The sequence below is a fragment of the Mchenga conophoros genome, linkage group LG2, assembly GCF_057382185.1.
Source record: "Mchenga conophoros isolate Kocher_MC1m ecotype Shallow Benthic linkage group LG2, M_conophoros_male_GT1.1, whole genome shotgun sequence".
NCBI lineage: Eukaryota > Metazoa > Chordata > Actinopteri > Cichliformes > Cichlidae > Mchenga > Mchenga conophoros.
Genome location: NC_140527.1, coordinates 1,066,496 through 1,079,034, shown reverse-complemented (window position 1 = coordinate 1,079,034; position 12,539 = coordinate 1,066,496). Strand labels below are relative to the sequence as shown.

The following is a 12,539-nucleotide window of genomic DNA, read 5'->3' as shown; positions in this document are numbered from 1 at the left end:
GAAAATTAAATGAATGAGAGGTAAAACTTGAGGGGGTAGGGACAAATAAGTAAATACTTCAGCCTACTCCTTTTCAAACAAATAATGGAATGATATTTTGTAATGATTGTGAAGCCACATGTTTGAAATGCTTGAAATAAAAATGAACTGAACTGAACTGAACTGAACACAGGGGAATTATACACAGGTGGTGGACACAGCTGGGAATGATCAACAAGACGAGACAGAGGTAAAACTGAACACACTCACATGAGACCCAGACCTTCACAATAAAACAGGAAATGAGAACACCACACCAAGACGCAGACCTGACACTGAGAGACAGACAGAATGACACATGGAACCTGAACTAAACTAAACGTGAGATACAACCGAGAACAAATCCTTAAACATGAAACTCAAATAATAAACATCATAATCATCATCATCATCATCAACACAACAAGAGAACAAGAAAACAATCCCTGATGCAAACTAAAACCAAAACATAATAACCTCAAACATGGAATAACAAAAACATGAAACTCCACATACTGGGTCCAACGGACCCAGACCCGTGACACTATCAAAAGATTCTCTTTATCATTCTGTGACACAAAATCACTGAGTCTTTCACAACTGATAAGATAGTACAGAGCGTTCTCACTCCCGAGGCGTAACATGTCGACGTTTTGTCACGTCCCGCGGCGTTCCTGAGGAACGCGAAAGGAGACCTTCGGCGTTCTTATGGTACGCGGCGGGTTATTGCTGGAATCCAGTGCAATGACGCTCCCGCGGTAGTAGACGTTCCAGCCCTGTATTCCAGCCCTAAACCTAACCTTATCCCTAGCCCTGACCATAACCTTATTCCTGACCTTAACCAGGACTTTAATGATGTTAAATAGCGTGTTTCTAAGCGATTTGAAGAAAAAGAGCGAACATGTGTAGGTTCAGTCCAGACGGTTCTCATATTTCCTCTTTTTCCGAGGTCGTCATTTAGGAACGTGGTGGGTAGCCGAAAACGTAATATGGTGACGATTTGTCACCTAGCGTAAAATGTTACGCTTTGGGAGTGAGAACGGGTTGGATAGTATCATGACTGGGTCTAAGAAAACCAACCCACAGATGCTGAGACCACTCTGTGTGGATGCCACAGACTCATCTTAAGTCTCTGAGTGTTTTCCACACAGCACAGAGTGATGCTCCAGACCCAAACGCTGCTGAAAGTAGGAGAAATTATCAAATGTCATCGTGCCTAAACATCCTTTTTGTTCTTTTGGGAGTTGTGCACGATGCATGTATGCATCTGGGATTGAGTTACCTACAGTGTGAAGATGGAGCATGCACTCCAATACAATGCATCTCTCTAATGTTTTTAATAGTTGTCAGACAGAAATGGAGATTAAGACGAGTCTACCATGTACCTGTTTCTGTTCTTTTCATTCTATTTCCATTGTTTTGATTCAAATTCCATTTTTTTCATTCAAATTCCGTTGTTTTCATTCAAAAACAACAGAAGTAGAATGAAAACAATGGAATTATAATGTATAGAACAGAGTTTGAATGAAAGCAACAGAATTCTAAAACAAACAATAGAATTTGAATAAAAAGAGTAGAATTTGAATGAAAACAACAGAATTTGAATGAAAACAACAGAATTTGATCAAAAACCAAAGAATTTGTATGAAAACAACGGAATTTGTACAAAAACAACGGAATTGGAAAACACAAAACGGAATTAGAATGAAAACAATGGAAGTTTAAAACAAACAACGGAATTAGAATGCACAGAACAGAATGATCTCATCAGTGTTTTCGAGATTCAGCACATACATATCGGTACAATGAAAAAGAAAATAGGAAATATCCTCCCCAAATGTTCTTATAAAGTATTCTTTAGGAAGTTTAAAGCTTCAGCAGGAATATCATCTCAGTTTCCATGATTCAAGGTGAAGCAGTGATCGGGGCAGCAGATGGAGGAATCTGCATTGATATTATATAAAGAGATTAGCTGACTATCATTTTCAGTAGCAGGTTGCCAGTCTTTTCTCATTTGACAGGACAGAAGAAGCATCAGCAACAATCCTAAGCCTGTTTTTATGATTGTTTTCCAATCCACAGCCATGTTTGCTGAAACCGAATATTGAAAACTGCCTGTGGGATTATTTTAATCCTTAATCTGGCATGGCTCGGGCTTCTATCAATGAAATGCAATTTGACTAGATCAAGATGTATTCTTGAATTTGCAGACAGAGGGGCACTTTCATAATTGCAGCGGCAGAATTGTGCCATGTTTTTAATAGTGCGTAGAGTAAATATTTACTGGCAACGTGCCTGCTGGGGTTAAGACTGAGCCCCAGAGCCCTGCCATTATTCATCAGGTCAGGCAATCAAGACAATTGATATGCCATTAGGAATATGAATAAATTCCACCATAGACTAGATTTCTCCAGCCATTTAAAACAACACAGTGAAGCATGTGCTCGTGGCAGGGACACACAGCTTATTTGGATCCCTGCAAAACAAATGGCCAGACTTGCTTCCAATTACAAACTGAGACTTAGTGGTGCAAAAATAATCATCCTGCTGCCTTTCAGGCAAATATGACATATGTTCAAGGCTCATCATTTTATTAAAACATATTTTCACCAAAGCAACCTCCAGTTTGTTAAAAGGAGGTCATTCATCTACCATCAGTCTTTTTGAACAGGATTTCATGTTCCCACTCAAGGTGTGTGTGTTGCCAGTGGATACTACGACCAATCAGTGTGCAGAAAGCAAGATCCTCTCTAAAAGCAAATGAAAAAAACAAAGAATTCGGTGCAGAAACATCAAAATCACTGAAAATACAATAATACAAAACAAATAAGATTAAAGACAATCTGCACTAAAGCAACCTTTAAATAGATTTAAGGGGACCATTTCTACCAAAAATGAGTCGTTGATGAAATGAAACCGTTCCCAGATCTGATCCCAGTCTGGGACTCTTCACCATTTGCTCTTAGAAATGAAGAGAGCTGAAACGTCGTCAACAGACTTAAAGACGTCCAGTGGCTTTTCTTTATCGGTTAGTCTTTTTTTTCGTTCCTTAGTCCTCAACACGGCTCCTGTTGTTGTTTTGTGTTTTGCTTTCATTGATGATTGTGTAAAGATGAAATGTCTGCTTTACTTTCTCTTATTATACTCTTATTAATGGAGAATCTTTACCAGCTGATTGAGCTGCCAATTCTGGGGGGAGGCCTGTAAGCCCAGGGGAGCAGAAACACTGTTTCAGTTAAGATTATTACAGGCAATGTGGAGTCCTGGGATAATAACATGGATGAGCTTGGTGAGCTGTCTAAGACAGCGTGACTGTACCTGACTTCTTGATTTATTTATTTATTTTCAGTGAACAGGGACGTTCATCTGAGTGAGAACGACTGTGGTGGAACTGCACTAATTGCAAAATAAGACACAATCAGTGACATGTGACTATGAAGGAACTTATGTGTGGTCCAAATACTGAGCATGTTCTTGTTGAATATATCCATATGCATTCATCTGACGAATCCAGAGCACTGACCATCACTGCTGGAAGTGTCTCAGAATCAGGATGACAGACACTTTATTGATCTCAGCGGGAAACTGAGCTGTCATAGCAACAAATATACAGCAAACATCAAGCACTCGTATAAAATGAGAGTAGAAACTGTCAAGGCTCGACTGTGTGGCAGGCAGGAGGAGGACCCAAACGCAAAACTCACAGACACGGGGATGAACTCAAAATCACAGCTTTAATGCTGGAATGGCAGAACATAGGAAATACAAAACTAAACTGGGAAAAGTAAACTAACATACGCAGAGAGACACAGGGAGATCCACACAACATGAGGGACGACGTCACGCTGAACAGAGGGAGACGCAGACAGAAATACACAGAGGGTTAACGAGGGAAGTGGGAACACACGGGGAACACAGGTGACACTGATAATCATAACGAGACAGGGCGGGGTGAACTGAACACTGACGGGAGAGGTGAAACAGGAAGTACAGAGGAGAGAGAGCACGAGAAGAACACCAACGTAACGGGCAGGGGAGACATGGAATAAACACGAAAGGGGACGAGGGCTCATAAATACATAGAGGGCACACAGGGGGAAGAGAGAGCACGGGGAGAACTTAGACATAATGGGCAGGGGAAGCATGGAATAAAACATAAGGAGAGACGAGGGCTCACAGATACACAGAGGGGCACACAGGGAGACATGAAGGGCAAGGGATCAAAACTAGAAGCCATAGAATAAATCACACACAAGTACAATAATACGAAAATCACAAAGAACTAAAAACGCTGGGTCAGGAGACCCAGGACCGTGACAGTACCCCCCCCTCAAGGGCTGGCTCCAGACAGCCCAAACACAGAAAAACAAAACCAAACAGAAAACAACCCAGGGCGGGCGGCGGGGGCCCAGGACGGAGGGCTCGGAACAGAAAACAAAAGAAGAGTACAGCAAACACCGGAGCCCAAGAAAACAACCCAAACACAGAGCAGTTCAGGGGGCCGACCATGCGCAAGGCAACGGCGGAGACGTGGAAACAGTTCAGGAGGCCGGCCGTGCGCAAGGCAACGGCGGCGACGTGGAAACAGTTCAGGAGGCCGGCCGTGCGCAAGGCAACGGCGGCGGTGAAGGAGACGACGGAGCAGTTCAGGAGGCCGACCGCGCGGGAGGCGACGGCGGCCACTCAGGCGAAGGCGGTCCGGGGGCCGGCCGTGCGGAAGGCGACGGCGGCCACTCAGGCGATGACGGTGCAGTTCAGGGGGCCGGCCGCGCGGAAGGCAGCGGCGGCGGCTCTCCAGTGTCAGGCGTACTGGCCGAGGCCCGGTGGGCACAGGACCAGTCGAGACGGGACCAGTCAAGGCGGGACCAGGCGAAGCACAGGCTGAGGCTGCTGCGGCAGACGAAGGCTCTGAGGAGGCTGCGGCAGACGAAGGCTCTGAGGAGGCTGCGGCAGACGAGGGCTCTGAGGAGGCTGAGGCCGGGCCAGGCGGAGCTGCAGAGGCTGAGGCCGGGCCAGGCGGAGCTGCAGAGGCTGAGGCCGGGCCAGGCGGAGCTGCAGCACAGGCGGATGTAGCCGGGCCAGGCGATGACGAGGCGGTCGCAGATGGCGGCTGGACAGGCTCCTCGGGCCCTCCAGCTGATGCGGCGTGAGGCTGAACGGGCCCCTCGGACCCTCCAGCGGAGACAGGAGGCTGAACGGGCCCCTCGGACCCTCCAGCGGAGACAGGAGGCTGAACGGGCCCCTCGGACCCTCCAGCGGAGACGGGAGGCTGAACGGGCCCCTCGGACCCTCCAGCGGAGACGGGAGGCTGAACGGGCCCCTCGGACCCTCCAGCGGAGACAGGGAGGTGCTGGCCGGGCTCACTGGAACCCCCAGCGGACGAGGTAGATGGCGGCGTGGGAGCCGCGGAGTCCTGGATGAGCTCATCCGAGCTTCCAGCAGGAGCCGATGTAGAGCCAGAGAGGATTGGGACCCCGGGCTCAATGTTAAGCTGGTTAGAAAACTGCACTGCTACGGGGAACTGGGCCAAAGGTTCAGGTGCGAGCTGAGCTGCTGGACACACGGGGACCTGAGCTGCTGGACACACGGGGACCTGAGCTGCTGGACACACGGGGACCTGAGCTGCTAACGGTGGAGAAGTAAATGACTGCACAGGGGACTGAACTGATGTCTGTAGTAACGGTGGTGGTGAGAGTGGAGTAGGTGGTGGAGTTAATGACTTCACAGGGGAATGAACTAGAGGTAGTGACGGTTGTGGTGCTGGTGGTTGAGTGGGTGACTGTGCTAAAGGAGGCTGCACTGGGGACAGCAGGGCTGCAGGAGACTGCACTGGGGACACTGGAGACTGCACTGGGGAAAGCAGAGCTGCAGGTGACTGCGCTAGAGACTGCAGTGATGGTTGTAGTGGAGGTGTGACGGGTGGAGGAGTGGCTGAAGTGGCTGCGGGTCGGGCGGCTAGTGGCTCAGCTACAGAGCATATTAACGGCAGGGCTATGGGTTGAATGACTGACTGAGTGGCAGCCTGAGTGGCTGGGTGAAGCGACGGTTGTGGTGGAAGAGAAACAGGTGGTAGTGTGGATGACGGAACTAAGGGCGACTGAGTGGCAGACCGAACTGATGACTGAAGCGATGGTAGAGGTGAAAATGGAGCGTGTGGTGGAGTTAATGGCTGTGCTAGCGGGGACACAGGAGACGCAGCTTGTAGCTGGGCAGCTAAGAGAGCGTCAGGAGGCTGGGCAGCTGATAAACTGTTCACATTACCGTCCGTAGCACAAAACACAACCCCTGAACGAATAGTCCCACGGTTCGACACAGAAAAAGAGTCCTTATTCACCACAGTCGGCGATGTAAAAGTCCGAACGTCCGGCTGTGGGGTGGCGCGCCCGCGGCGTGATCGACGCTTCTTCCCCGCAGATAGCTCCAAAGGGCCGGGCAAAACCTCATCCGGCCGGTGAAACTGACGCGGCTGCTCCAGGGTGGCTGTTGTCTGTTGCTGCTGGGCCAAGTCTGATATTTCCCGAGTTCGCGCCGCCTCCCGGGCTTCATTCAAATTGGCCAATAAGTCCAAACATCCTCTGACCTGGCGGAGATGAGAATTTCCTTTGAGGATTGCTTCGATAGCATTTATCCCCACAATCTTTGCCCTTGTATTGGAAGTGTGGGTTATCCACTCGACTAGGCGTTGGACACGTATCAGATCGCTCTCCCCGGGTAAGTCTGCTGGGTCCATGTTGTGGTGACGTCGTACTGTCAAGGCTCGGCTGTGTGGCAGGCAGGAGGAGGACCCAAACGCAAAACTCACAGACACGGGGATGAACTCAAAATCACAGCTTTAATGCTGGAATGGCAGAACATAGGAAATACAAAACTAAACTGGGAAAAGTAAACTAACATACGCAGAGAGACACAGGGAGATCCACACAACATGAGGGACGACGTCACGCTGAACAGAGGGAGACGCAGACAGAAATACACAGAGGGTTAACGAGGGGAGTGGGAACACACGGGGAACACAGGTGACACTGATAATCATAACGAGACAGGGCGGGGTGAACTGAACACTGACGGGAGAGGTGAAACAGGAAGTACAGAGGAGAGAGAGCACGAGTAGAACACCAACGTAACGGGCAGGGGAGACACGGAATAAACACGAAAGGGGACGAGGGCTCATAAATACATAGAGGGCACACAGGGGGAAGAGAGAGCACGGGGAGAACTTAGACATAATGGGCAGGGGAAGCATGGAATAAAACATAAGGAGAGACGAGGGCTCACAGATACACAGAGGGGCACACAGGGAGACATGAAGGGCAAGGGATCAAAACTAGAAGCCATAGAATAAATCACACACAAGTACAATAATACGAAAATCACAAAGAACTAAAAACGCTGGGTCAGGAGACCCAGGACCGTGACAGAAACAGAGATATGAGAGATATATACTTAGATAAATATGGGTATAAATATAAAAGGACAGGTATATGTGCAAATATGTCGAGGTGTACAAAGTGACAGGGTGCACTGAGGTGTGTTCAGTTGGTGTGTGGATCTGACCTCAGTGGATGAATTAAAGAGTCTGACAGCAGCAGAAGCAACGAGCTCCTGTAACGCTCCCTCAGACAGCCTGGTTGTAGGAACCTGTTGCTGAAACTGCTCTTCAGATTGTCCAGTGTGTTATGGAGGGTGGGAGTCATTGTCCATGATTACCAGCAGTCTGTCACTGATCACCTCCTCCAGGGTGGAGAGCTTCATGCCAACAACAGCCTCGGCCCTCCTGATGGTCAGTCTGTTTGCGTCCTTTGCTTTGACGCCTGCACCCCAGCACGCCACAGTAAAAAGGCCATCTTAGGTTTGACAGTGTTTTAGTAGGTAAAGGTGATGCTTTGACATGAATTGAGCTGCGGTTTGGGGAAGGCCTCGATGGGGACTGGCAACGGCTCCTGGGCCTGGCAGATCCCCGTGTACTAAATAGAAATGAAGAAGTTAAGAATTGAGAACAAGGAGGGAGGGTGAAGCACGTAAACGAGAATGAACAGCTTGCAGAACTAGGGGAACCTATACAGATGTAAACCAGAAGGAGCGTGTTTGGAGGCGTGGTCCTGCTCCTGAAATTCCGATACATAATCTCCAAAAAATAGCTTTCTTGTTGTCGTTATTTCACTTGGAATGTTTTTTTTTTTGTGGATGAAGACACATGATATGCTTCATCCACATAAGCAAGAATGTATTATGATGGAAATCTGAAATAAACTGATCTACACAGACAACGGAGAGTCAAACCAAAATACAGAGCTCAGTCCACATTCCTCCAGTCGGGAAAGTTCCTCACAACTAAACATTTCACTGTTAGTGGTATTATAACAAAGTGGAGATGACTGGGAATAACAGCAACTCAGCCATGAAGTGGTAGCCATGATATATCACAGAGCAAGGTCAGTGGATACTGAGGGACACAGAGGTCACCCACATTCTGCAGAGTCACTCAGTGCAGATCTCCAAACTACACGTCGCCTTCAGATTAGTTCAAGAACAGTGTGTAGAGAGCTTCATGAGAACTCCAACAATCATATGAGCCCCTATGAGCAAGCACTTTGGCGACAGTGGGAAGGAAAAGCTCCCTTTTAACAGGAAGAAACCTCGGCAGAACCAGGCTCAGGGAGGGGCGGGGCCATCTGCTGTGATTGGTTGGGGAGAGAGAAGGAAGACAGGATAAAGACATGCTGTGGAAGAGAGACAGAGATTAATAACAAGTATGATTCAATGCAGAGAGGTCTATTAATACATAGTCAGAGGAAAAGGTGACTGTGCCTGGATAACTGGGAGGATTGCATCAGGAAGGGCATCCGGTGCTTCCAGACCTGATCAGTTGGTGCTCAGGTTAAAAATGACCACCTGTGGTGCTGCTGGCCAAAGAGGAGACATAGAGATGGTGGGACATAGACAGAGTTGTTGTCGTGACAAAAAAGGATGCTAGCATAGGGTGAGACATATCCAGATGACCCGTTAATGATAGAAGCCAAAGAAGAATCTCCCAAAGCTGATTTTGTTCATCTGCATTTTGTGGGAGAAACGTTTCATCACTCATCCAGGTGACTTCTTCACTCGCAGCTTTCCCCAATCTTATAAAATGTTTACAAGAGATTTGGAGATTTACTTACCTGGATGATACCTGGAAGCTTTTAGTTCAGTTAACTGGGATGTTTTTCATGCTTAGTATTAGCTTGTAGCTCAGTTTGAGCTCCCTTCAATGGACACTGATAAATGCCAAGCCTTTTAAAAAACACACCCTATAGTATGTTATATGTACACAGTCCAGTGTGCACTTTAACTTCATAGAATGACTCTCATTCCTCTTCATAGACAGTCATGTGCAGAGGTTCAAACACTGATCCAGTATTTAACACACAACGCTGATTTTTTGTGTTGCCTTGAGTGCGCTTTAATCACCATCTTGTAAAGCAACATTAATATGTGTGTCCTGAAATAAATCCACGATATTCTTACAGGATTATGGAGTTGTGCTTCACTGTGCATATCTGAGGTTACAGCTTATATTTATGATCTTGTTATATGGTTACAGCTGCCTGGATGATTTAACATTTGCAATGATAGTACATCTAAAATCTGACTAGTAATTTGTACGGAGTAATCATTTTATAAGCCATGTGAAACTTTAGTATGTAACTGTTAAACTTACAAAATGGATTGAATTTATTTCCCACCTCAAAATTCTACTGACAGTCCTCCATAATGACAGAGGGAGGTTCTTGTAAACTGATATAACAAACTAATGCATGACCAGTACATAAGTGCTACATGAACAGATTTTTACATTGTACTTTGCTCAAAACACGTTACACAACATACTTACCTTTTCTTCCTAAGTGCTTACTATCTAACGTTCTTAGGCTAACAGATCACCAGCTTTCAAATTAGTAGATGACCTCCTGAGCTGCAGTCGTCCTTCAGTCCATACATGAGCCTTTGTTTAGTAGTTTGTTGGATCACCTCCTCCCTCCACAGAGCAATGCTGGACCAGGAGGTTTTTGTCCACCTCCTTGACTAAGACCCTTGTAACCCGGATTCCTGATGGTTCAGACTTCTCCCATCGATGGATAATGCAGGACACTCTGCTCATTGAGAGTTTCAGTGCTGCTGAATGTTTTCTGAATTCTTCCCCAGATCTGTCTTGGAAGTCTACAGACTTTCTTGGACTTTCTTGGCAGTGCATTTCAGAACACAAACCTACTATTGGACCTTATATAGACAGGTGTGTGCCTTTCCAAATCAAGCTGTAGGAACATCTGACAGATGATCAGCAGAAACAGGATGCAAGGCTATAAATGCTTATGTACATGTTATATGTTTTTTGTGATATTGCAAGAATTTCCACTTTGTCATTTTTATTGTGTGTGAAAATTAATTTCATCTATTTTGGATTAACGCTGTGACACGACAACATATGGAACAAGTAACATGCTATGAATACTTTCTGGATGCACCGTAAACCCAGTTGAGATGTTGTGCATTGACCAGTTCGTGCTTGAAAACCTTCCAGTGAGGCTGAATTAAAACAACTCTGTCGAGAATGGAAATCATCTTTTAAAAACTGCATGTTTTATTTATTCGTTGTCTAATCTAAAAGTTAGTTTGATCATCTGAAACATGTAAATGTAAGAAATTTATACGCTTACACATAAATGGGATGCATCCCGTGTTTGGTCTGTGTTGCCTGTGTTCATAGTACATGTAGGCTAACACTTTCACTGACATTTATTTGAGTATTGCTGACAGCCTGTGACCTGGTGTTCACTGTTTCCTTTAGTGTCAGTCATGGTTTTGGTTCTCTTGCCTGTTTTCTGCTCCTGTTGTGTTTTATAGTTCCAGTCTTTAGTTTCTGTCGCTGTGCCTTGCTTGTGTTTCTCGTTTTGTTACTCTTGTCTCTGTTTTCCATGTTCCCTCCACCAGTCAGTCATGTTCCCATGTCCGTTTCTCCCCCCGTTACTTCCTGTTTTATTTTGATAGTCTTTGTCCTGAGTTTAGCTTTTGTAGTCCATGTCTGATTTATCCCAGCTGTGTTCCCGCTGGTTTCTCTTCGTTATCCTGTGTGTGTATTTAAGTCTTCAGTCTCTGTTCATTGTCGAGTTCTCCGCATTAGCTGTGGGTTCTTGCCTTGTCATGTTATGTCACGTATTCCCAGTTCGAGATGCTTAGTTCTAGTTTGTCTTTAGTTTAATTTGCTTTCAGCCATAAAGCTGCTGTTTTAAGTTCAGTTTCTGGTCTTGGAGTCCTGCATCTGGGTCCTACCCTTACCTGCCACACAGTTTAGATTGACACCAACAGAGTATTTGAATAATGACTGACACTTGCACCACTGACTAACAATGAAGTCAGTCTTATTATCATTAATGATTATGAAACTGATCTTATGGCCCATTCCCTGTTCCTATTTTATCATGTGCACATTTTAAATGTAGGCGTGGAATACAGCGGCCTCGTTTATTGCGGGAGTTACATTCCAAAAATATCCCGCGATAGGTGAAATCCGCGAAATAGCAGCTTTATTAAAAGCCTTCACTACACACTTTATACTCTTTTCTCAGACAGGCAGGAACATGTTCACACTTTTCTCTCTTGTTTAAACTCTCACAGTTCAAACCTTCATAGAAAAATAAGTCCAAAGGCTCCCGCAGGTGACAACGTTTCGTCGATACTGTTGTTTGTTGGAGAAAACTTACAAACATACAGTCCAGCACTTCGGAGTCACACTGCTAGAGGTTTAAGATTTATGTAAATCTGACAAGCTGAATGCACTCTGTACTGTACAGGAGACACGGCATGAGACTGACAGCCAATCAGAAGGCACAGCACAATGCACTGTAAAAAAAAAAAGCATGCAAAATTGCACAATCTGCGAAACAGCGAGGCTGTGAAAGGTGAACCACGTTATAGGAGGGACCACTGTATTATAATGCATATGTGCCAGAGATTAGTGAGGAACGACTGGTACAGTTGCTACTAGCAAATATACAGCACATGCACGCATCCACACACACTGAGCTTTTAGAGCACACACACACTCACCATACATTGAATGTGCATGTCCTTTTCGTGTTGCATTGTAGCAGAGGCAGCACAGTCGGGCACAAACATCCCCTCTGATCTTTCTGGTTGCCTAATCCACCATTACCGAAATGAAAACCCATTTAATCGAATAAGAGAAGGCTCTTCCTAAAAGGATCATGCATGGACGACAGATTAATAAAGAAATAGATAATCAGAAGAATAAGGGAGGGGGAGGGGCATGCATACGATACAAAGAAAAATAGGTTGTTGGACTTATTTGGGTCAGGCAGGATCACTGTGTAAATGAGATATGGGTGCTGCTGGTCACTGTAGAACTTTAAAAAGACCTCAGACTGTAACGGTCACGTGGTAACCAAGCTGACTCCAACATTACAATCTGCAGAGTCGTACCATTACCAGTGATGTAAAGAGTAACTGGACTGGTTCTTACATAG

General features: G+C 45.9%; 1 protein-coding gene across 1 annotated transcript; it reads right to left on the bottom strand.

Annotated features, from left to right (window-relative positions):
* Window positions 1-3,543: 3,543 nt before the first annotated feature.
* Window positions 3,544-7,430, bottom strand: LOC146581416 (uncharacterized). Its single transcript, XM_085248856.1, has 2 exons — window positions 5,080-7,430; window positions 3,544-3,608 (listed from the first exon to the last, which is right to left on the bottom strand). Exons 1-2 carry the CDS (start codon window positions 6,746-6,748, stop codon window positions 3,544-3,546), a joined length of 1,734 nt encoding a protein of 577 aa, XP_085104982.1. The 5' UTR covers window positions 6,749-7,430.
* Window positions 7,431-12,539: the final 5,109 nt, after the last annotated feature.

What these genes read in the sequence shown, in the direction of transcription:
- LOC146581416 (XM_085248856.1), bottom strand. Translation starts at nt 6,748, where the DNA reads ATGGACCCAGCAGACTTACCCGGGGAGAGCGATCTGATACGTGTCCAA. An exon ending in TGGCCCGGCTACATCCGCCT is followed by an intron (nt 3,609 to 5,079) that starts GTGCTGCAGCTC and finishes TTGCTATGACAG; the next exon opens with CTCAGTTTCCCGCTGAGATC.